This window comes from Mandrillus leucophaeus, unplaced genomic scaffold, assembly GCF_000951045.1.
Source record: "Mandrillus leucophaeus isolate KB7577 unplaced genomic scaffold, Mleu.le_1.0 Scaffold57, whole genome shotgun sequence".
Taxonomy (NCBI): Eukaryota; Metazoa; Chordata; class Mammalia; order Primates; family Cercopithecidae; genus Mandrillus; species Mandrillus leucophaeus.
In genome coordinates this window covers 748,900-775,264 of record NW_012106141.1, presented here as the reverse complement: position 1 = coordinate 775,264, position 26,365 = coordinate 748,900, and the positions used below count along the sequence as shown (strand labels likewise).

Below are 26,365 nucleotides of genomic sequence, written 5' to 3'. Positions count from 1 at the left end.
CTGGGTGACAGAGCAAGACTCTGTCTTAAAAAAAAAAAAAAAAATAGAAAAGAAAAAGAAAAGTTGACAGGGCACCTTTCAGTAGAAGGAGGCTGTAGTGACTCATTGAACTGACAAGATCTGAGTTTTTGTTGAAACATTAATGCTCCATGGGAACTATACATGGATAAGTGTTAAGTTCAAGCTGACGAAATTAGGTGTTAATGATTCTTTTTACTTTTTAGCTCCTAAAAAGATGTTTTTGGATGAAGCTTGTCAAAAGGATTTCTGAGACGAGTTTCTGAGATATCTACCAGGTAGAATATCCTTTAGAGACAGTCACTGGAGTCCCACAGATCATGCTCATGATTTAAACTCAAATAATCCATTCACTAAAGACAAATGATTTGTGTAGGTGGAAGTATCATCTAGGGCGTGGTTTTTCAATCTCTCTACACTATTGATATTTTGAGCTGGATCATCCTTTACTGTAGGGGCTGACCTGTGCACTACAGGAGGTTCAGCACTGGCCTCTGCTTGCTAGAAGCCAGTAACATGTCCCCAACCCCCAAGCTGTAGCAAACAAGAATGTCTCCAGACATGGTCGAAAGTTCTCTGTGGGACAAAAATTACCCCCCAGTAGAAGCACTAACTCAGAGTTCCCCAAACTAATGAAGCGCCTAATAACTGAGTCTTTTCTCTTTAACATGATGATTTCCTAGGCCAAAGAATGAATTTTCTGAACAAAAGGGAGTGATATTTCTCTTCCTTACAAGATGATTTTAAAGAATTTCACTAGAAAGCAACTCATGCATTTAACTTTGCTTACTTTACATATTATTTGTTCTTTTCTAAAAAAAAAAAAAAAATCTTTTTTTTCTACACAAATAATGAGAGGGGCTTTATACCTTGGTTGGCATACAGATCTGGTAATTAATAATACTCCCATCCTGGGCAAGACCTGGAGCTTTGTTGGTATAACTGGCTTTAGTCCAGGGATGGTCAGAATGGAAAATTCTGCCAAAGGCAGTCAAGGCAACCCAATATGGCAAGTGACACTATCATTGTAAGCCTTTTGATACAGGAATATTCACACTGGAGGCAAATCACTAGACTCTATTAACTGGATTTTTAGTCAACTCAGCAGGAGTTTAACAGAAGAACAGGAGGCTGTTAACTGTTCTCTTCTGAATTGGGAATTTGGAATGAATGAAGTATTTAAGTTGAGCCTTCTTTTCAGGTTTCTGGACACACAAAAATAATTTGCAGCCACCTGGTGGAAGCAAGCCTTTTTTTTTTTTTTTCTTTTTTTTTTTTAATCAAGGTCCGGGTGGAATTATAAAAAGGAAAGGAAAGAGAAGTAATCAAGGGAGGCCAAAGCGGGAAGCTGTACTGCTGATCTAACGTGCTGTTCTAGTTCCTGTGGCTCCAAGTGGGACTATTCTGGATACAGTCAGGGGAGAAGAGGGTCCTGGATGTCTCACAAGCTTTTCCCATCATGGCATGAAGTCCTCCAAACATAATCTCCTTCAGAGACTGGCACAGGCTCCCAAGCTAACTCCCAGATGGACACATGGACTTCTTGAGTAATCATTTTAACAATTCCTAAGCTCAACTTTGTTGTTGCTACCTCATACTCATCATGTTTTTGTGTGATAATGAGGGTAGCAGAGGGCTGTATTACATCCAGAGAGGAAGGGCTACCTGTACACATTTAGTGGTAACCCCATTTCTAGCTTGTGCAGATCAGTGGTTCTCAAATGGGGATGATTTTGCTCCCCGGGGGAAATTTGGCCATATCTGGAGACATTTTCTTCATTTTGAAAAGGACAGTGGCTGCTACTGGTATCTAGAGTAGAAAACAGGGATGCTGCTCAACATCCTTTAACACACAGACTAGCACTCTACAACAAAGAATTATCTGACTCAAACTGTCAGTGGTACCAAGGACGAGAAATTTTGCTTTAGAAGTATTTTTGAAACTGAGTATCGTAACCTTATTTGTGTGTAGTAGAATCATTTTATCTGCTACCACTGAAATTTCTGAAAGAAAAAACAGGAAATATCAGACTGCATCACATAAATATTGTTTTATAAACTTTTGTTTCGTGTGTGTGTACATACACTCTGGGTTTTGATGTAAAAATTGTTTCTTATTGTGAGTTGGGGCAAATAAATTTGAAGTAATTGATCTTGCCCACTATTTGTCAAACTTTTACATGCATTTGAATCAAAGAGACTCTTGTTAAAATGCAGATTCTGATTCATTTGGTCTGGGGTTGGGGCAAACTTCCAGATGATGCTGATGCTGAGGGCCTGTGGATCACACTTTGAATAACAAGAACCTATGCAAAATTTAAATTCATTCATTAAAATAATTAGAGCAGTAACTATGTATCTCGGTATTGATTGTGAAATCTTTTGATACCCTATCTGGAGCCCAGCAGGGAGAGAAATAGTTACTTGTTTAATAAATGAGAAGTATTTGAGGATTTAGCACAGCTCGTCTCCTGCAATGCAATGTGATAATATTTGTTCCACAAAATGTGCTTTGGCTACTCTGTGTGTTTGTGTGTGTGTGTGTGTGCGTGCGTGCGTGTGTATGTGTGCACACGCATACTTGCACATGTGTACTGTGTTTGAGTCTGTGGCTTACTGCTTCCATGCCATAAGTCTGCCATAAGAAAAAAAAAAAACCCTGTTCTAAGACACAGAAGTGTTGTGTGGGTCATGTTAACAAGAATACTGTGACCTTAACGTAACAGAGCAATCAGCTTGGCTTCTTAGAATGATTAATGGAACATTCTCCTCTGGAAAGGAAAACAAATTAACTGTCTTCACCAAATGTCTTCTGGAACACAGAAAGCTGTTCTGATAAAGACACTTAGCAAAACTCTTCATTGCCTACAAGCTCCAGAGAAAATTCAAGACTGGCTTTTTATAAGGTTTGCCCAAAAGTAAAAGAGATCTATTTCTATGAATGGCTTTGGAAGGAAATAGCTAGATTTGAAAACCACTTGAAGATATGCTACAGAAATGTAAATCTGTGAGGATACCAACAAAAAACTCCTCAGTTTCTTTTGGATAGTAATAACCCATTTAACATGATTAATCCAAATCTGTTAATGCCCCTTATCTTTTTTGTATGCAGGATTGCTGAAAGCTCAAATTACCCAGGCATGCAGTGAAGCATTCCCAAGTCCATGTGGAATGGAAATGTGTTTCTATACCTAAGACTCCAAAAGCAAAGGAATTAATTGTTATCATTTACTTGTTATTGTGAAGCCCATGGAGAAGAGGGGATTGACATTTGAATAGTATTCACTGCAATAGCGCATCAGAAAAGCACCAAAACACTCTGTTCATCTCCTCTCATCTAATAGAAGAGGAATTATCAAATCTGTTAAAAGCAGATTTGGATGGTGGGAGGTAGAGAAAGCATGAAGACACTGGGAATTTGAGTGGCACTGGAGGGCGTAAGTCATGAAAATGAACTTGGATTGTTTTATAATTTTAGCTTGGAAGTATCCTGAGGTTCACTTCCAAGAATCCAAACAGAGCTTAGATTGGGACTGAATACACGGTTTTCCTCTGCCAAGGAAACTTAACTCCCTAATAAGATATATGTCTTACACAAATACATATACATACATACACACCCTATTTTAAAATATATATCATATATACAGATACCCGTTAGGTAACAATATTTAGTAGGTAATGTTACCAATCCAGGTGAGTGATGGGCTTCTCATTTCCCCCCCCACTTGCCTCCAGTTTCTGTGTTCTTTTTGGGAAATGACACTCTGCAGCTGTAATGCATGGCCTAGGGCCTGACTTAACTGCCAGAGTTCACTTCGGGGCTCAAAAGTAGGTGAAAGAATCAACTGTCTCTTCTTCCTCTAACTGCCTTTCCCAGTTCATTTGGATTAGCTTTCCGGTTTCAACATACATAATCTCACAGATTCTAAGGGATGTCCTAGCAGCCTGGCAGACATGCGCTTTTGCTTCATAATTGAGGATAGAGATGAGGTCACAGTTCAATTAAAATTTGATCTAAAGAGTATGGAAAAGCTCAGCTTCAGACTGATTTGGAGGGCTTAATTTCAGATTGATAACCTGAGGGAAAATCCCAGGAGAATTAACAAAGAAACCTTCCCAATAGTATGGGTATGTGTGTGTCAAAGTCACCAGTCTAATACTTCAAAGCAGTTACAGTGACACAAGAAATGCTGGACTGTGACCCTCTGATTTACCCACCCAGCTCAGATAGCTGTGCCTTACTCCAGTAAATAAAATCTCTGTACATCTTCACATGGCCACCTTGTACTCTGGCCTCTGTGAGTTTCTTACAGTTTAGCCCCCCCCTCAATCTTTTTTTTTTTTTAAAACTAGCTTCAGAACTTTTCCTTACATACAGTGAACAGCTTAAAAAAAAAAAAAAACCCTGGTTGAATTCTGCTAAGTTACTAATTATGTTTAAAAGAACTACTTGGTTGAATTCAGCTTGATTTTTTTTTTTTTCTCAGCAAATCAGTTCTATGTTTAGATAGTAATAAACTCCTCCAGTCTGCAGAACAATTGGCACGGCAGTCCCTATAACAAGTCAAGATCATGAAAAAAGGGCCAGTGCTAGTTCAAAATAAATTTAAGGGGCATCACAACCTTACCCTGCATCAAATCCTGGTTTGCACAAACGAGCTGTAAAGAATATTTTGGGGACAAGTGGGGAATTTTGAATACAGTGTATTAGAGGAACATTTACTGGCATGGGAAATAGTGATCATCAACTTTAAAAAGCAATTTTTTTGCTTACTCATTTTAGAAAAAAAGTACATAATATATACATAATTACATAGAAAAAGATAAAAAAAAAACCCACAGATAATAATCTGCGGGTGTTGGGAACACAACATTTTAATCTTCTTATTTTTTGGTTAGCTATATTTTCTAAATGTCTACAATATACATATACAGCATCTTAATAGTAAAAGGTATTAATTACTCCCTCCCTCCCTCTGCTCCCACCTACCAAAACCCTGAAGTTCTGAAGGTTAATTCTGATTTATCTGGCAATGCAGTGTAGTTTTGTTGAGGGGGTAGAGCTAGGTTATTTCAAAATCACTTCAAAGAACAAGTAGTTCTATGAGATGGTAACGATGATGATGATAAAAGACTCATTGAATTTTTAACTATGCCTATGTACACTTATTATATCATTTTGTCCTCACGAAAACTCTAAGAAGCCAGTTTCTTGACAGATGGGGAAATTGAGGCTCAGGGAGGTGAAATAACTGACCCCAGGTTAGAAAGCTCGAAAGTGGCAAAACCAAGTTTCCTCCTTCTGTCTGTCTTACTTCAAAGCCCCACTCCTGACCATCACTATTTAGCCTGTTTCAGAAAGATGTTTTACCAAAAGTGAAAAAGGTACCAGGCTGCTCTACATCAAGCAATTCTAAGCAAGCTTGGGGTTAATGTCTTAAAGTGATGGGGAGACTCTTACAGCACTTTAACATGAATATGAAGCTTTACTTAACAAGAAAAAAAAGAGGACTGGGAAAAGCATTTCCATTTTGATGATGATGATGATAGTGATGATGATGATGGTGGTGGTGGCTAACACTTACCAATGCTTCCTCAGAGCTCGATGCTGCAGATGCATATGGCATTTCACCCTCATAATAACTCCACGATTATCATCCCTGTTATATAGATGAATCAGCTGAGGCTCTTAGAGATTAAATGCCTTGTTCAAGGTCACCCAGCTAGTAAGGATCAGGTCTGAAGGTTCCAGAGGCAGGGCCCATGATCACTGCACAGTAAGTCCCATTCAGGGCACTCAAGTCTGCTTATTGCTTAGAGAGGAGATAACTCACTGTCTCAGTGTCTAGAATGCCATATGCCTTGATTTTCTTTAATCAGCCCCTTAGAAGTGCAACTTATTATATTAGTGAATCCTATGTACCTCTCCCCACTTCATATTTTTGGAAGTGGTTTCCCTTACCTGGACAGTTGGTGATATACCTTGCAGATATAGTGTCATGCTCTCCTTGTAGCCTACTATTCGGTACTTTCATCCTCCAGCAGTATGATTCCTACTTTGATCGATATATGCTCACGGGTATAGTGCTTGAGTAATTTAACAAAGTTGTTAAAATAAGGTTATCTGTGGTTTCATATATAAATATAGCAAATATATTTTAATAGGCAAAGGTTTCATGTTTCAAATTACCCTTTTCAAGGGAAACAGTCATACTCAATTATTGTTCTGCCACATAAACTGGACAAATACACGATTTGAAAATGGAACAGCAAATTAAAATCCGTGCGAGGCAAAGAATACCAAGCAGCAGCCCCTTCCGAAGCTGACCACACTGCCTGATTAAGGTCTTATGAGGCGGTTTGGTAAGAGGCCCTTTCCTGATCTGATAACTGCCACGGAGAAGCCAAATGCAGAGTCAATCTGCAAATACTTAATCCTCCAGAAGGCAGATTAAGTGTATAATTGACCTATATAATCCATGTATCATCTCCAGTCAAATGTTCCCTGGGCCTGGTTCACAACGACACGGGGCCTGAAGAAAGCCAGCGCGGATGCGGCATTACCACCAACGTGGATTCCATCCAAGTTCGAGATGGCTTTTTAATCACTCATCTCTGAGCCTGTGAGGTTTAAGCAGATGAATTCACCCTAAGCACATCTCTTTTAATCCCGATTTTCTTCTCAGTCTGTGTCTTCAAGAAGTACAAGGAGGAAAGAAAATTAATTTTTTTTAGACCTTGAAATCTTAGGTGCTTCTCTTGATGATCTGATCTCTAATTTCAAAAAGCATGCTTTTATTTTGGGGAAGATGTTGAATTAATCACTAGAGAAGGAGGGAAAAGCCATCTGCATGATTTATGGACACTCCAACTTTAAATCACTGTCTTCAAGTTATTTCTTGAGCTTGTGCTTTCCTCTGTAGCTGCTGCTTTAGGAATATGGATATTATTTCATATCCATGTTTTATATTTTCTTTGAATGTCAGCAATAATTTTCAAGAAGGCTGAGCTTCCACTTGAGTCTCAGAGCAGTCTGATCTTCTTTTAAAAATTCAGCATCTTTAATATATTTGAATTTATTGTTTTTATGTATATTGGAATATTCTCTTGCTTTAAATCTCAGAATGTTTTGTTTCAAAATGTTATAAACTGTTATTTTGTAGCAACTGAAAACCATATACAATTATACTTCTTTTTTTATGAAAAAATTATAAAAATGCAGATAAAAGATGTACAGCTGCACGTCTGAAATATTATGGGAAACAGTTTGCCGATTCTTTTCTGATCAGCACTTTGTCTTGGATTGGTTAGTTTTTTTCTTAGGTGTGTTATCAAGAAAGTCATTAGTATTTTATAGAAAGACTAGGTAAACCAATCATATTCATAGACAAAGAAATCTTAACTGCAAAAGCAACCCAGTTAGGTAACATTAGGTCCAAATGTATTTCTCCAACAAACCTAAAGAATGCTTGGTTAAAAAAAAAAAATCGGTGAAGATGAATTTGGAAAGCCTGTTCTTAAGTTACGTAATAAAATAGATAAAAATGCAGAACATCAAATATAGAGTCCCAAATGCTATGCCGATAATCTCCCACAAGCACCCACTTCCAGCCAAAAGTACAATGACGTGGCAAAGAGAAAACTAGCTCAGAGAGCACTGGGTAGGGGCCTAGTTAAAGCAGAAAATGCACCGTTAAATGACCAGCTATTAATCCAAATATTCTCAAAAACAAACACACACTAAAACCATCCAGCCTTTTCTACACTGGCACACTCAGAAGGGCAAAAACAGGAACAATACCAAATAGCAACAACTTAAAGGACTTATCAGGTAAATAAAACTGAGACTTGAAACACAGTTAAAAACACAACAGGAACTCTTAGAACATGCCTCTGAATGACAGATGCCAGCAGGAACTAAAAACCAGAGAATGACACAACAATCAGAATCAACAACCCCCAAACAGCAAACAATCTCGGAGATATATATTTTTTTCTTCATTCAAAATGTTAATTTGCTATTATTCATTTTTGCCATTTATCAAAATGCAACGATTTGGAAGAAAAATCTCACAGATCAACAAGTCTTTCTCAATAGGTTTCTGCCAATTGTTTAGAAACTTGCCCCAGGACCACTATCATTAAGGAATGGGATTTAAATAATAATTTCATTTGCAGCAAGAAATTTAGAGTGGCAGCTTTCACAGACCCTTCTGCCTTGATATTCCTATTCCCTTGTTTAGCTTGGTGGACACACGAGTTTTGCAGAGCATATATACAAAGAAATAAACACCATGCTTGAGGAAACAGAAGCCGAAAATAATCAAACATGTTGGTAATCTGATGTTTTGCTGCTAGATTATAGAAAAACAGTAAGTACTGAATTAAATTACTGAGGCTGCATGGTAATGAAGCTTTTTGAGAAGCTCTGGGTTGTTAAAATGACAAATGTTTTAAATCCATGACAGATTCAATAACTTTTTTTGCACTACATCAGTTAGGTTGCCTAGCACCAATATTCTGTAAATTAGGAGATCAGGTTATTTAGAAAGTAAGAAAGTAAATGGCAAAGAAACTTGTTATATCTAAATAAGCTCCTGAAATTTTTTTTTTTTTCCCCATGGGGCCGGGAGTGATATGCAGTGAATGACTGTAACAGTTAAACCTTTACAATCAAATATACTCAGGACGGTATAACTAAGACTGTGTTGGGAAAACCAAATTGGGACAACATCAGACTAAATTGTGGGGGTTTCCACAATGTTACTGATGCTATTTTATGCTGGTCAGTGGAATTCAACAAGGGATTGGAGGTACTTGTGAATTTTTGAATGTCGCTAACTATAACTTGCTTTTGGAAAAAAAAATATTCTCAGTAATATTTCTTTTCACTATTAATTTACATTAAAGGCTGGAAGGCTTGAATTTTGCCTGTGGTCTTCAACAGTCAGGCAAGTCCAGTTTTATCATCTGTACTAGCCAAGGCTGTACCTTTACTTTTTAAATGAAGATTTGGTTGCACTTTCCTTTAAGAAGAGCCACAAAAGAGATAATTTGCCTTGCTGCCTTCAGCAAGGCTACCTTGCTTGTACTTCTAATTTTTTTACAAATGAAGTGACAAGCTAAACTGCAGATTAAACATCAAATTCAGTACTAGATTTAAGTTTTAGAGAACACAAGGTTATTGGTTATTCACACACACTCACACAGTAACACACACACACACACGCACACACGGGCCACATAAAACTGAGAATTGGAAGATACTGATCAAAGGAAAAAAAAAGGCAACCTAGGCATTGAAAAGAACAACCCACAGGCTTCTTGAAAATTTGTGGTTTGAAATTTAATTCAATGGAGATGGGCAGAGTGTCCACACTCCTAACTGCAGACCCGAGGGTCCTGCCTGTCTCTGTTTTCAATGCCTATTGGATGGTGATTGTGCCCCAGACATTCTAGGCTCAGTACTTTCATATAAGGCATGCATGCAGAGAAGGGGGAGGACCCGCTGGTGAGCTTTATGCATGTATGAGGCATTCTCAGTGGATGTGGGTCATGCTAGAAGATGTACACAGGAAGATTATTTGATTCTAATTCATGCCACTTGATATAATGTGATAAAACATTTGACATGAGAGATAAGTTCCATTTTTATCTGAGAGAGGACGGGTGGGAATTAAAAAGTAAGAAGGGTTATATTGAGGAAAGGTGATGCAGGGGAAAGAGAGGTATCAAGCACAGAAAGGGGATGATTGGAAAAGAAAAAAAAAAAAAAAGAAAGGAGCCTTTCAACACACGAGGAAAGCAAATGAGCTGGAAGACAAAGCATATAAAAGTCAGAAGCCGCAGAATCAGAAAGCGGTGCCAACAATGAGCTCACTTAGCTGTGGAACAAAAACACACACACATACACACACACACAAACTCAATATAAATTGCTGAACACAATCACAGAAAAAAAAAAATAGAAACACGGATTCCATAGTAGACCAAAACATTAATGTTCGCATTGGCACTAAAAATATGGAAACCTGGACAGGAGAAGCTCACGTTTCACAAGACAGAAGTAGGCTGCACACTCAGAGCCACAGGGAGACAAGAACATCAGCTTCCATGCACTCTGGCCGGGTCTATACTGGCAAATTCAGTGGAAACCCGAGACGAAATATTGGGCTAAATTAGGTAGCCCCATCTGCTTTGGCCTGAAAGAGACAGGCAATGTGAGACCAAAGCAGATTTCTTTTTTTTTTTTCTTTTTGCCTCAGTGGCTTGCTTTGCATGCAGATGCAGTCCCAGTGGAAATAAGATTGCTCAAAAATTATTAACCCTTGGTAATCTGCATTTTCTGAAGTTTGATCTGGGTCCACAGCCCAATGTACTCATTCTTTGTACACCTGCTTCTCGTAAATTTTCAGCTGGGTGGGTGGGCAGCGGGCACCATGGTTTAAAGCTGCAACTGACTGAGCAACTGTAATGTAAGTGTTTGCCGAAACCCAGGGTAAGGATTTCGAGTCTTCCAGGAACGAAATTATCTTTGAAGTGATAACGATGTGACATTTACTGCACATCTGCACGCCACAGCTGGTGTCAGGGAGGCGCCACCCCCAGGAGAGGGAATTGGTCTCAGCCTCCCTGATGAGAACATCTCCCTAAAGTGAGGCCAGATTGCAAGGAGGAAAACCATGACCAAGAAAGGTCTTTGCCAGTTAGAGAAAGCTGCCTCGCAAGCTTCGTGCAGGAATGAGCCTGCTTGCCGAGAGGCTGTGTGCCGTCCTACGTATCACACAGATTGGGACTGAGACACTGCCACACCAGAGTGGGTTCAGAACAGACACAAGACAGATAAGAGCCTAAGGCAGAGGGAGAGGAGAAGATTTAGTCTGAATCAGAACCAATCCATTTTCTCAAAATGTGACTTATCCTCCTGTCGCTTATTTTGTCACATTTTGGAGGGTCTCCTCCTTGGTTTTCAAGGAGGAGAAGGCATTTACTTACATCAAATAACCTTTCTATGTACATCTCCTCATTGACCTTATCACGCAGGACATCCTGAGAATGGCGGACGAAAGTCACGTAGGCGTCGGCCACATCCATCCCAGGTTTCTGTAAAGAAACAGGAAAACATGAAAATGAATTTTCAGACAGCCACTCTTCCCTGTTTACCATTCACTTTTACCCTCTACTTGCCCTCACACACCCTGAGATGCTTCTGCTGGATCACCTTTGTAGGCATGGGATTGCTGTCCACAGCCTGGGCTGGTAGGAATTGATATTAGAACTGCTTCCTCTTTCCAGAAATCAAGCCTGGCTAAGAAGGGCATTGAGCTTGTAGGATTTTGTAAATATTTTTCTATGATTAATTCTTTCCTGGCAAATTTATCTAATGGATAAATCTTTACTGCATAACTCAGAGATGTTCTCTGACTTTGCCTTGGATTGAAACCCCCATTAAAGAATACCCAAACATACTGTTTTCCACTGTCCTTAATATATTATCAGAAGGGTGATGGAACTTCCCATTCCTTTTTCCTCTTTTAAAAACTTGAGAAAGTACTAAGTAAAAAAAAAAAAATTGTATTTCAATCTATACCCCTTCCTACTCAAGTCTCATTTTGTGTGTGTGTGTGTGTGTGTGTGTGTGTGTGTGTGTGTGTGTATAGTTTAACCTGAGTGGACATAGTATTTGCTAATTAATTAGTTCACTGAGAGGAGACACTAAACAATTTGTCTTTGCTTCCAGTGCAGCCTTAAAGTCTAAGGATTAAAAAGAAGAAGAAGAAAAGAAAAGAAAAGGCAGGGTAAGGAGGAGAGGATTTGATTTTTAAATAAATCAGATTTTCCGGAAAGGTAAGCAGGTGGTTCATCCTGCAGTTAGGAAGTGATTTATTGTAGGGAAGTAAAAAAAAAAAAAAAAAAAAGATAGAAACTCAGAAAGCACACTGCTTGAGATGTCACAATCAAAGTTATCTCCAAAGAAACCTATTAAAACACTGTAATATAGGTCATTAGGAGAGTGGCCACAAACCCCTCAAATTTCCACAGTAGATATATACGTTTGCTAATAACTAAAAAGATTAGTTTTCATTACTGTGATTTACCTTAGATCACAAAGTATCATTTCTCTACTAGACGTGACTGTCAGGCACTGTAAATTGAAGTTAGTTAACACTTCTGTGTAATTTCCAGGGTGAAAATGAGGAAGGTTTAGAAACAGTAGGACTGTATTTTTGTTTCCTGATACAAAGCAAACAATTATCAAGCAAAGGGCCAATGCTTGGCCCCTGGGATGCTAGTAACATTTCTTAACACCTGCTGAAACAATGACAAGGTATTAATTTGAAAAACAATGAGGACAACCCAAAGCCACAGTAGTCAAGTGTTACACTTTCAAGCAATTTTCAGCGAATGGATTGAGCAGGTTCCATGATGGTCCTATAATTGTTGCAGTTTTGTTATACAAAACAATAGAGGTTCTCCAATGAGATGTAAGTGATAGCTATCAGTTCTAAGCAGGCACCTCTCTCCTTCTCTCCTTTTGGCAACTGCGCATCAAAGGTCATTCTCAGTAGGGATGGGGATCTCTACCTGGGGGACTTGAGAAACTCATTATTATTGTTTCCATTTCTCCCCTGGTGATACTTGTGGCGATATGGCCTTCTCCTGGGCACATGCAGCCATCTTAGAGCTAAGGTGCAAAGTCAAATGCCGCAGATCTATCAGTAACCCAAAATGTTAGAAGAAACAGTTATCTACAGTGATGTGTATTTGCACCATTCCTTCTCTTTTCACAAAGTTTCACCGTCTTCCAAGGGGCATTTCATTCAAGTTTTAAAAACTCTGATATTTTAAAAAATCAGTGTGGTCCGTCTTACCCGGGTAGTTAAGAAATTCCATGATTTGCTCTCTTATGACTCTTTTTTTTTCTTAACAGCACTTACCAATTGCTGATATTGCATTATATACTATTTGTTTGTCTGTTGCCTGTCTTATCCCACTAAAACATAAGCTCTATGAACACAGGAACTTTGTTTGGCCTGTTTTCTATTGTATCCCCAGCACACAACATGGTACCTAACACATAGTTGGTGCCCAGTAAATATTTGCTGAATGGGCAAATTCAAGAATGAATGAGAAAATCCTTTCTCCACCTCCTTTTTCAAGCCCTTCAGTCACACTGCATGGAATTTTACTGGATCTCCCACAAACTGGAATTTGTGCATATCATTTAAACTTTTCTGTAAAATAAGAGTTAAAAAAAACTTCTCTGGGCCTTAATTATGCGATCTATAAAAATGGGATTACTAACAGCTCCCCTACTTACCTCTAAGGACTGTTATGGTCATCAGTTAGAATAGTATATGTAAAAATGTTTTGAAAGCCATATATTGTAATACAAACATGAATTACTATGATTTTTCCCCCGTAGTATTATACCATTCCACAGCCTTACCTACCTTTAGAATCTACTCTAGAACCAAGAAGAAAAGGGGGCCTCAGAGGAGCTAACGTCAAAATAAAAATGATAAAAATCTCAGCACAAAATATGTGTAGTTTTCTCATAATAGAGTCCTCAAGCTCCCACTCCCATCCAGTTCCAACAAGTTTGGTTTCCATTCCTTGATGGAGCAGAAATAGGGAAGAGGAGGGATTGTTTGAAAAAACTGCAGATAAGAGAGAGCTATCATTTTTCCTTATGCCTGACCGTGAAGGAGGAGGCTGCCCAACTGCAACACCAGACATGTAGACTCACCAACCGCTGGGGTTTGGGACTATTGAGGGCAGGGGCAAGCCTCCCCTATATCTCGGGAGGCCCTACAGGGAAGCGGGTCACTATGCAGCCACTGGGGAAAGACACGGTCACAATGGTGATCCTGGGTCATTGAGGAAACATTATAGTCAGTACCCTGTTTAAAAAGGCAGGAAGGATGTATAACGCATTTTAAGTAGATTTCCAATCAAAACAATTAAAATAAGAACTGTTCACAAACAAGCTAACCCCTTCATTATAGCTGAAAAATATACTTGACCAGACAGCTGATGCTATTAAATTATGCTTTTATATCATAGTGCTACCTGCACACAGTGGGACAAACTTTTAGGTGTTTTTAAATATCTCATAATGACATTGTATATTTTAAATGTGGCTTGGATAGACTGATAGAATATGACATAGATTTTAGAAAACATTTAAACAAATATCTGTATAGTTAACTGCATCCATGTGCGGAAGACATAATTTGCGAATAAGCTACTCTGTGGCTCAGGAAAAGAAGAACATTTTAATCTGAACTTGCCCCTACCAGAATACTTCTGAGCTTGAGAAAAATGAGCTCAAATTTTCAGCATCCTAAGTCAGCCCTAATTATGAATACAAATCTCCTACATATACCAATGGGTCAAAAACTATATCTAAGACAAAGACATATGCTTTGGGGATTATGCAATGTTTTAAGTGACTGGTACTAGCACTTCCCTCCAGTAGTGTGGATAGTTAAGAGACAAATTTCAAAGGTGACTAACTGCTAGTGTCCACATGGAACTAAACCACTAAGTGTTCTAACAAAAACCTCACAGGGAAACATAGGTGAACTCAGAGACTTCAGAGGTAGAAATGAGTTGAGAAATGATTTTATCTGAAGGTTCTTAAGCCTGACTGCAAATTTGAAGGACCTGGGGAGCTTTAAAAATACTGATGTCTGGGCCCTGACCCCCAAAGATGCCGTTTCCATTTTGTCTGGCAAGCAACCTGGGCATTAGTGCTTGCAAAAGCTCCCTAGGTGTTTCCAATATGTAGCCAAGGTCAAGAATCACTGATTTAGTCCATTAGTTTCCAAACTTGTACTACGTATCAGATTCATGTGAAGAACTTAATGGAAAGCAATATCCAGGCTCCACCCCAGAATGACCGCATCAGAATCTCTGGAGGTGAGGGCCTGGGACTCTCTATTAATAAAACAAAAACAATTATGTGCCTATTAAAAAATAATAAAATAATAATAAAAGCTAAATAAGTTAATAAAAACCAAACCAAAAAACCTTTTTTTTTGCTAAGTATTACTGCTGCACATTCTGGTTTGGGGACTGCTGACTTAATAGGTAATAGTTGTATGCTGGTAAACTGGCTCTTCTTTTTTCTTTTTTTTTTGAGATGGAGTTTCACTCTTGTCGCCCAGGCTGGAGTGCAATGGCACCATCTTGGCTCACTGCAACCTCCGCCTCCCAGATTCAAGCGATTCTCCTGCCTCAGCCTCTCCAGAGGAGGTAGCTGGGATTACAGGCGCATGCCATCACATCTGGCTAATATTTTGTATTTTTAGTAGAGGCGGAGTTTCACCATGTTGACCAGGCTGGTCTCGAACTCCTGACATCAGGTGATCCACCCACCTCGGCCTCCCAAAGTGCTGGTATTTTAGGCATGAGCCACTTTGCCCAGCAAAACCAACAACAAAACAAAACACCCTGATTTGTAGTGCTTGCCAGTTTGCATGGTGTAAATACTCCCATCAAGGCTAATTGTGAGCTACCAATGTGCTCTCATTGAAGGCAAAGTTGGAGAGAGATGCACATAATTGACTCTTGGGAGCCAGTGCTAGCTACTCTACCACACCCCTGGAAGTGCAGGCTTTATGGTCCAACTGACAGCACCTGATCTTCACACTCCACTTACTCACCAGGTGACCTTGGATATGCTAATTAACCTCTTTGTGCTTCAGATTCCTCAGCTATAAAACAGAATGATAATATTAACCCCCTCCTAGGATTGATTTCAGAAGCAAATGATTACTATTATCTACCATATATAAACAATGTACATATAGAATATATGTGTATTATGTACTATTGTTTTCTATAAAATTATTTACTAAAAGGTTTATTGTAATATTATTAGCTATTAAAGTATATGTTAATCAACTTAAAGTTTAGCTTTGTTCTAAGTCATTAATAGCTGGTAAAAAAATACTTTTTCTAATATGCATTAAAATAATTACCACTATCCAAATCAAGGTGTTTGTTTATACACTAACTGAAATTATCTTGCAGTATGGCAGAATTTTTAAGAGCATTGGCTTAAATCTCAGCTCTTCCACTAACCCGATGTGGGGTCCTGAGCAAATTAACTTCTCTGTGACTTAGTTTCCTCATACTCCTCATATTTAAAGTGAGGTTATTGTGAAGATAAAATGTAAACTGTTCTAGTGAGTGCTTTATCAAGCTTGGTTGTAGGAGCAGTAATAGTAGTAATTATATTTTGTATCACCAGTGGTAAATGTACCACATTTTGGAACATGCTGCATCAACTACTTCTGCCCTCCAGAGTGTGAAAACTCTATTAATTCAATTTGCTTCTTCATAGCCTAATGGTATGGTTGGGCTGTGTCTCCACCCAAATCTCATCTTGAATTGTGATTCCCATAATCCCCAAGTGTCGTGGGAGGGACCCAGTGGGAGGTAATTGAATCATGGGGGTGGTTACCTCCAGGCTGTTCTTGTGATAGTGAGTTCTCAGGAGATCTCTTGGTTTTATAAGTGACTTTTTCCCTCTCACTCATTCTTCTTACCTCTGCTGTCATGTGAAGAAAGACGTGTCTGCTTCCCCTTCTGCTAGGATTGTAAGTTTCCTGAGGCCTCCCCAGCCATGCTGAACTGTGAGTGAATTAAACCTCTTTCCCTTATAAATTATCCAGTCTCTGGTATGTCTTCATAGTAGCATGAAAATGGACTAATACACCTAATAAGTCTTCTAATTTAGCATAATTAATCCATAAACACTTAATGAGTACAGATCAGGGCACCCTGCATTTTGATATGGAGTCCATTTACTGCCCTCCCATCTTTATAATAAATCTGAACCTAGCTTGTAGGAATTATTAGATTGAACCATATGAAATGGCTGATATTTGACTTCTTTGACCTCACCAATATGTCAATTTCATGTGATTCAATCTAACATAACCTGATGTTAGTACCAATGACTGGATCAAGTTTCTTTAGGTGTTTGGGCCTTATCTATAGGACACCTGTTCAAACTTGCCTGAGGATACCCCCTCTGCTCTGGATCCTACAGAGAACAGACCACAACTACCAAATCTTTGGGTCGAAAGCCTAGAATTTCAATTTCTATCACTGTTGAAGATCAGTGGAGCCCAAGGCTGATGTCTGCAAATTCATCCCCCATCCACCTATATGCAATAGAGTGTGGACATCACACTACCACCACCACATGTGTCCTTCTCCTGGACTGAAGTTCCTAATAAGTGCCAGGTATGGTGCTGGATGTTCTATGTATGTTGTGTCATTTAATTTGCACAGCAAACCCATGACTTAGGTATTATTGTCATCTCCATTTTAAACATGGAGAAACAGGGCTAGAAAATTTGAGTAGTCAGTTCCCTGTGAAGGGAAAGTTTATACTTTGGGGGCTTGAGAAAGTAAATTACTTAACTTCTCTCCCTGCTGCAGTTATGTGAGCTTTTGCCATTCTCCATTATAAGAACTGTCTACCTGAAGGAGTCTGAGGTTTGTTGATTGGAATATTATATAAATTCAAAGCATAATTATTGATTGTACATTCTTTCATTAAACAAACAAAATATATGCTAACACTAAATTCACTCCAATTTTCTATTTTGTCTTCCTTTGAGAAATAAGCCAATAAACCATTACACACTTAGCTTCCTGGGGAAATGAATTTAAATGTTAATATAAATCCTTTTAGAAAAAAACAAATTTTAACAAATAAGTATTTGAACAAGGAGGGTACTTAACCACGTTCAGAATGAGAAATGCTTAGTACAAGACCCTTGGTGGCTGTTGAGATAAGCTCTCTAAATTTAATATTTTATAATAGACTCACACCTCTTTTGTTAGAAATGGAGAAACAAAATCATTTTCTTTTTCGCTTTATTGGAATATATTAAAATCTCTCCAATTTTATTTTGCTAATAGGCAGGACAAAGTCTGTCTATGAATGTATCCTGATTTACCACAGGTAATCCCACACTTTAGCATTCATGTGTTGTACTTAACCTCAATTTAAATGTAAATTTTGGGCAACTTCGAGTGCTTTATCTGTGAACTTTGAGAGCTCTCTTCATTAATGAGGCCTGTACTAATTATAAGCAGTTTTGTGAGGTTTCCTTAAAACAATTGCAAAATTGACCCCAAAATGAACAAATTTAGAATTTATTTGTTTTTTATTAGGTTGGTGCAAAAGAAATTGCGTTTTCCACATTTTTAATTGCAAAACCACAATTACTTTTGCACCAACCTAACAAAAAATACTATCACCCTTGTGCAAGTTTCTAGCTTCATGGCTCTCCTCCGAAGGTGTGCACACAGGAAGGTTGGTGAACATGAGGAAAACAGAATGAAACACCAGAGAAACCGATGAAAATGAAAGTGAAAGTGAAGTGGGACCTTTCTTCCTGAGGAAAGAAACCATACCCTCTTCTTATCTGAAAAAAAAAAAAAAATTCTACTACAAAATAGTCTTGGCTTCTTCCTGATGATCCAAGTCAGGAACACACAGTTTAGCTAGCAGCAATTCATATGAGTAGCACTATCAAAATTCTCATGAAAACAAAAAGTAAACATGAAAAATAAACAAAAAAACCCCGCAAGAAACAATTTTCAAATACTCACAGGTACATCCACATATTTGGAAGCTGCCTTCACCTAAAGAGGAAAGAAGAGGATGGAAGTGAGGCTGGTGTTTATGTTTAATTGTTCACTGCTCAATGCTGTATCCCCATCAGAATCAAAACAACAGGCTGGCACGTGGAGCTGACCAGGAAAAACAGAAAGGTACTAGAAAATAAAATCTGTTTGCTATTTTTTCAAGCCATAGCCACTGCTTTGCAGAAACAGAGAATGCACACTCAAATTTACTGATTCAGATTCTGTTGCTGGAGCGGGAGCTTTACATTTTCCTCCCTCCCATTGAAAAAGAGAAAAGTGACTAGCTAAACCCAAATGGATCAGTGGGGGGCTTACCGGTCTAGAGAAGCAACTAAGATTGCTGTTACTTCTCGTACCTTGGGTCTTTGTATAATTCGGCTGCAGGTTGTCCTAACTAAATAACGAAATACCTCAGTTCTCAGCTTTCGTTAACTCAGATTTTTAAGAGGAGGATGGACATCCTCAACCCAGAGGGAGATGTTGTCTGTGGGTAGGGGAATGAGAACCTTTCAAAACTGTCCAAAGCCTGCTTTTATGTCTCCTGATTTTAGGTGCTAAAAATTCCAGATGGGAAGTGCAGCAAGTGGTTATAAAATTTTTAGTTTTGTGGGGAGGGAGTATGGTAGTGTGCTAGAGTGTTATGTTTGAGAGCATGGAGTTTGGAGTCAGACCTCGGTTCGAATCCCAATTCTACCACTTAGAAGCTGTGTGACCTTGGGCAAGTTACTTCATCTCTCTGAGGCTCAGTTGCCTCATCTGCAAAATGAAGTTATTATAAGTAATAGTGCCTATTTCCACAGGTTAATAAGGATGAATTCACACTTAGCCACAGGATGTAAGCACAGAACAAATGGCAGCTAAGATGATGAATTCATAAGCAAATGTGGGTGAGCTCTGAGTACTGTGAGAAGCCAATGAACAGCTGGGTTTGAGAAACAAAGCCTATAGGAGTATGTTTAATATTCTGTGTGTTTCATTTTGACTCAGGTCACACATGTTATCTAGGCACAATTAAGACCAAGGGGTCACATCTGGAGTCAGAGAGGGTTTCCTGTGTTTACTGGGAACTGCAAAGACTGCAATGCACAAAAAGCAGTTAGGATGTCTTTTCACATCTCAGCCAGGCTTCCTCCTGCAATTTGGCTGAGATCAATATTAGGAATCACAGCTTCACCCAAATGTCTCCCAGAAAAGTACCCAGGGGAGTGATTTCCTCTATTGCTCTTTTCTCAATGCTAGTTTCCAAAATGTCAGCTCTCAAGAGAAAACAGCCAATGAACCAATAGGGTGGGGTGGAAAGAGCCCAGAATTTAGAGTCAAAAGTTCTTTCAGTGCCAGAACTCATTGACCCTGGGGAAATCACGCCAAGTTCCTTAGCCTTGGTTTCCAGATTTCTAGACCAAGGTGACAATACTGTGTACTTTGCAGGGCTGAAAGTTTGATGAAATGAGAAAACACATGAGAAAGTGCTTTGTAAACTTTAAAGCAGGGAACACACATCAGTTAGGTAATTATCGAGAGGGCAATGCATTCTACCTTCTTGAATCATTGCCAGCCCCCAAGATGATTCCTGGAGTCTCCGGTTATAGATTCTCTTAGAACCTTACATTTGTTCTTTGCAGCATTGATTGCAATTCTGCCAAAATTTTTTTTCTTTTGGCGCAATGTCTACCTCCCATATAATGTCATGAGAGCAAAGGCTATCTTGGTCTTGCTCATGGCTGTCTCCTCAATGATTCACCTGGTACCGGCTTAGAAAGGGAACTCACGGAAAAATTATAGAGGGAAGGAATGAGAGAAAGCTAATGACCAGTTCTGGCTTCATGATGATTGGGAAGTAAGCAGAGGCAAGACTGGATCAAGGAGACACTTCACTGATCAGTCCGAAAACCAACATAGTTGTATGGAAAGCTGACTGCCTGCAGAGGCTGGTGGGTAAAGGAAAATACTCTTAGTCCTTACAGGGATTTGAGGCAGGCTCTCCAGATTTTGCACAATTATCATTTCTACTAAAAGATTCTAAACCCCAAATCTTTCCTCTTCATTCCTATGCTACAACTTAGTTCAGGAAAGAAGGTGGCTTGCCTTTTTTTTCAAGTCTCCCCCATGTATACTATTATCTAACGTTTCTGTGATATTTTTCATTTGCAAAACACTTTCACAAACAGCTTCTTCTTTAAGCTGCCCTGCAAAAAGGGGGCGATTCAATCAGATGCATTTACAATCAAGAACCTAAAATCCATAGAATTTAAGGAATTTATTTGCTCATGATCACAGACAGGAGGCAGAGAAGCCAAGACTCCCACATGGTCATCTGAGCCCAACTTTCTCCCTTCGTACTCTTGATCTCCTCAATACTGGTAGAAAAGTACGAGGAATTCGAGCATCAGTGGTCAGAGCAGGTGCTAGCAAAACAATTCTTCTCAGCTAGAAATTCCTCCCGTACTCTGTGACGTTGATGCTTAGCAGTTGGTAGGGGTTTTGCTACAGCTGAAATGATCAACTTATAAACACACCATTTACCATTTACCACTAACATGCAGTTACAATCCGGAGAATGACACCAGTATAATTCTATTCCTTTAAAGGCATTTTGGGAAGATGAGGCAAGTTTCTGTCACGAATGAAAATCATCCACTCTCCTTCATGCACCAGCCCTCAGTTTGTTAGGACTGTTCTTTTATTTAATAAATGATGACTTGCACTTAGTCTTAGTGATCCTCCTCCCATCCCATAATAACAGGAAAAAAAACCCAGGGTAAATTGTGGTCTATTATTTGTTAGAGACATGTGTGTATCATTTTTGATTCTGGATATTGAACATTTTTTTTGCGGGGGGCGGGATGGAGTCTCACTCTGTCGTCCAGGCTGAAGTGCAGTGGTGCGATCTCGGCCCACTGCAACCTCTGCCTCCCGAGTCGAAGTGATTCTACTGCCTCAGCCTCCCGAGTAGCTGGGATTACAGGCACCCGCCACCACGTCCAGCTAATTTTTGTATTTTTAGTAGAGATGGGATTTCACCATGTTGACCAAGCTGGTCTCAAAGTCGTGACCTCAGGTGATCTGCCTGCCTCGGCCTCCCAAAGCGCTGGGATTACAGGCAGGAGCTACATACCCAGCTGCTGGATATTGAACTTGAAGAAAGATGTTGATGATGAGGAAAAGGGGGAGTCTGGCGGTATATTCTATAAGGAAGGCGAAAGAAAAGGCATCTTGCCTAGAAAAAGATGGGCTAATTGCAAAGAAAATCATAATATTCATGTGGTTAATTAAGGAGCTTTAGTGCAGAAGAACTGAATTTGTTCACAATGGTTCCAGAGCATAGAATCAGAATGAATGTGTAAAATTACAGGGCCCTAGAAAAAGGTCTAAACAGCTATCACAGTCCAGTTAGGAACTGGCCATGTCTGGTGATAGAGACCTCCACCTCACTGGAGAAGCTCAAGCAGAGGCTAGTTAGAAGGCTCTGGACCTGTTTTTCTTTTCTTTTCTTTGTATTTGTTTCTTTACCTACATGAGAGGTTATCTCAAAGGCTGCTTTTCATTCTCTGATTCAAGTCCCCTTAAGAGGTAGGAAGTTGTCACCAGTTACATTCTTTACAGTAGATAAATGTAGCAGAGTGGAGAAATTGACAGAACCAGGATCAGAATCTTTTCCTGCATAATGTCAGCAGTGCTCCCTTTTTAAGGATCACCTTTTCTTAAGTTATCCATATCCATAGGAATATGTCTTTTTGCCAGCTATACTCTAGGTAGTAGGGAATGACCAGATTCTCCCGACTCACTAGAGCTTTGGAATTATTGCCAGAAAATCCAAGCATGCACCAGGCACTGTATCTAGATCAAATAACCAACAGCTCTCATCGTCTATACAAGACTATTTTACATTATAATTAGATATTGTTTTGATGAATGAAACACAAATTTCTTTAAAAGCACTATATAATATAGTAGCTTTTTGTCTTCATGTATTTTTTCCATCAATGGTTGTTAAAAGAGTGTGTGTGTGTGTGTAATTTTCTTTTCTTTTTTAACTTAAAATCTAGCGAAGTGGCTTAGAGAATGGGTTCAGGATTAGCTAGGTTAAAACTCTGGCTTTGCCATTTTTTAGCTTGGTGACTAGCCATTACTTAATTTCTCTGAGCCTCCTCTGTAAATGGGACAATAATAATGCTACTCAAAGGGTTCAACTAAATGTAGCTATGCTTATCTTGATTACTGGTAATATTGGTTTACCAGTGTAGACAAAGCACATGCTCCTCAGCCAGGTGGTGATAGTCAGTTTCACTCTCCACCTCTGGCCCGTGGGCAATTTCTTGCTATAAAAAGGATGCTGGAATCTCCCCAGGTTACCAACAGGTATCTGAGCTGATTCTCCATCTGGCATAGTTTCTGCCAGTTCTGTGACACCCTATGCACTGAGAACTCACCCTCTAAATGTTGAGGCTGACAGCAAAGAACTGTTCTCTTCCCTAAGTATGATTGAGTGTGGGCATAAGTGAGAGGGCAGTTCCCCAGGCCAGTGCCCTGGGTTATAATCAGCAACACAATCCGTTACTCTCTGGGACCAAGTCATAGCCATGTACCCTAGGGCACAGGAAACAAAGGGGAGGGGGTAGGGCTTGCCCCAGATACCTGGTCTGGTATTGCTCCTGAGCAGGTTCTCAACTGCCTTCAAAGGAGAAGCAAGAACTGTGACTTCAGTAGAACTTCATCTCCTGGGACTCCCTGCTTTCTGACCATCCCTTCTGGTAGGACAACCCATATCCTTTCTCTAGCAGCATTCATGAACCCTCTTGTCCCCAACTCTCCAGATAGAGCCAGTTCTGGAAAAAGCTTAGAAAAAGAGACACAAATCCAGAGAGGCTGATGGAGGCTAAGGATAAAATTAGGAGGAGATGCTGTCAGTGAGCAATTATTCATGTTTTCATGTGCCTGAAACAAAGAACACTTACTATGTACAGGTGCCACATTAGGAGCTGTAAGATGAACGTGCTCCATGATTTCTGCCTCAAAAACCTTTTGAGGGGGATCCCGTTAATATTCCCATTTTACAGTTGAAGAAACTAAGGCTTAAAGAGATAAGCCACTTGGCTTGAAGGCACACAACTAGTAAGTTACAGCTTTGGACCTCCCATTCCCTAAGCTGCCTATTATCCTATTATTCAGTTTTTTTAAAAAAACTATCAAACCACTTTTATTAACCAGTTATATTTAAGTCTTATTTTTTCTTGTTTATGTAGATGTAACCTTAAATAGCTTCTCCAAAAAAAAAAAAAAAAAGTATGAGGGACTTGAATACATTTGAGTCAATGCAGAAGGTCCAAAATAGTTACTCTGGCCTGAATGTCCCAGCTAATTACCTCGACCCTCCACCTCACTTAGCCAGTGTAGACAGGCTTAATGGTTTCTCTATTGAGCTCTTCCATTATTTTTCAGGTGCCCAAGGTAATCTTTTCATTGAACACTCACCATTCTGGGATTTTCACAATGCTGATGACTAAGGGATTTTCTTCTGCCTGGCCCTAAAAAGGGGACCTGAGTTAATCATTGTGCAGCTTTGATAGGGAGCGCGGCAGGGGCTTAAACCACTTCTCTTGCTTCATTAGGGGAAAAAGCAACCCAGGTGCAGACCACGAGGACCTCGGGGTTTGATACTATTAAATCAATGCACAGACAAAAAAAAAAGTGGATTAGGCCCTTTTTGCAAACAGAAATCTGGTGGGTAAGACTCAAAGATGGAAGAAGAAAGAAGTCTGAACAGATACCACCGCATTAGTGACTGCCCGAGCGCCCCATGGTCTCTCAAAAAAAAAAAAAAAACAAGGAAAAAAACAAGGAAATGATTTATTCTCTGCACGAGCTGACTCCACCCCTGCCTGTTTGACTTCACAAGAGCTCTGCGTTAATTTTTTTGTCCTTTGCCTAGAAACTGCAGACCACACCACCATTTCAAAGGGCTAGCAAAATTTACTTCAATGTTTGGTCTTTGACATTTCTACTGCAAGGTTAATGATGCTACTTTGCTCCCTTTTCCACTTCCCTAACTCAAGCAATTTAGAAATGTAGATTTTTTTGCATCAAGGCAATTCAGTATGTAAAAATGTTACTCAGTACCATCCCTAAAATCATTTCATCTGTTGGTTTGATTTTTCATCTCTCACCAGCCTCATATCTAGACTCTAGGTGCTCTCTCTCCTTAGGGTCTACACTGCCTGGCATATAGTAGTGGCTCAATAAAAATATGTTGAATGAATGAACTTTAGAGAATGGCAGTCTTTACTCAGTACCCAGGGTAGAGGTTAGAGGTTTCTAGCACTTTCTTAGGGTGGGTATTTGAGCTGTAGCACTCTTATAGGATGACTAAGAAAGTACCACTAGGCACGATCAGTTCAAAAGGAACTGGTATTTGGTGCCTGTATAAGAAGAGCTTAAAGGGTCTCTTGTTTTGGTACACCCTAATTAGTGCAGCATACAAGGTAAGGGCTTGGGATCAGCAGACAGATGCTTGATCTGGCATCTGGTTTCATCACCTACTAGCTGTGGGCCAGGTAATTAACCTTTCTAAGCATCGGCTTACTTTTTGGAAAATAGATATAATGATAATAACAACAGTAGTTCTTCCTTATAGGGTGGTTGTGTGGATTATTAATTTTTAAAAAGATGAGTTTCTCAAGTGCTTACCACAGGTGGAATACTATTCTAAGCATTTTCCCTGTATTAATTAATTTACTTCATGTAAAGGGTTAAAGGAGCTAATACATGTAAACATCTTTGCATACAGCCTGGCACACAGTATGTGTTTAATTAGTGTTGGCTATTATTTTTATACTCCTTTTCCCTCCACCTCCCAAGGGTGGTGATTGGTCGGGTTTCAGGGCACTGGCTGGGCTCTGTTCCCCTAGTGGTTAGGGTCATTAAACTTTACATATCTGAAACTTGGGTGTGCTGCTTCTGTTTCAAGGTTAGAATGCTTCAGGTAAGAGCGTGGGACTTATCCTGCAGTAAGAGGCCTGACTATTCTACTTCCTCTTCTCTTTACTGGCCATGTTCCAGGTGTGCTGTAGACCTTCTCTCTGATTCTATTTCTCGCTGGCTTATCAGGCCTAACCTCATAAAAAGAGATCCCTGGAGACCACTACGGGTCTGTGGAGTTCTCTGCATGGGAATATAGACCTGAAGTCCAGTTCACACTGTCATAGTTTGTTTCCAAAAATGCTTGCCATCAATTCTTTCGCTTCCCGTAGGCGCATGCTCTTCCCTCACTGAGAAATGGAGTCTATTCCTCCATCTGCCTGGAGTCTGGGCTGGTCTGCAACTGCTTTGACCAAGAGGATATGATGGAGGTGGTGCCATGCCAATTCTGAGCCTAGTCTTGAAGAGGTCTGGCAGCTTCTGCTTCCTCAGTCTTGAAAGCCAGCTGCCATGTAAATGTAACTACCCTGAGACTACCATGCTGCAAGAAACCCAAGCCACATGGAGAAGCCCAGGAGGATGAGATCCCATTTGGAGAGAAAAAAGCCACATGGAGAGACACCAAGTTATCAGACATTCAGCCCCAGCCCAGCCTATTCATAGGGAAGTGGTTAAGAGCATAGACTTAAGCTGGACAGCATGGGGCCACATTCCATTAGGTTGTTGCAAAAGTAATCGGGGTTTTTGCCAT

At 39.6% G+C, this 26,365-nt stretch overlaps 1 protein-coding gene across 1 annotated transcript in view; it reads right to left on the bottom strand.

Moving 5' to 3' along the window:
- Nucleotides 1-26,365, bottom strand: part of CADPS (Ca++-dependent secretion activator) — a 507,398-nt gene that overhangs the window by 29,062 nt on the left and 451,971 nt on the right. Inside the window, exons 28-29 of the mRNA XM_011998424.1 lie at nucleotides 18,664-18,696; nucleotides 11,017-11,124 (exon numbers count right to left, since the gene is read on the bottom strand). Coding sequence (XP_011853814.1) covers nucleotides 11,017-11,124; nucleotides 18,664-18,696 — 141 coding nt within the window. The remainder of the gene's footprint in view (nucleotides 1-11,016; nucleotides 11,125-18,663; nucleotides 18,697-26,365) is intronic.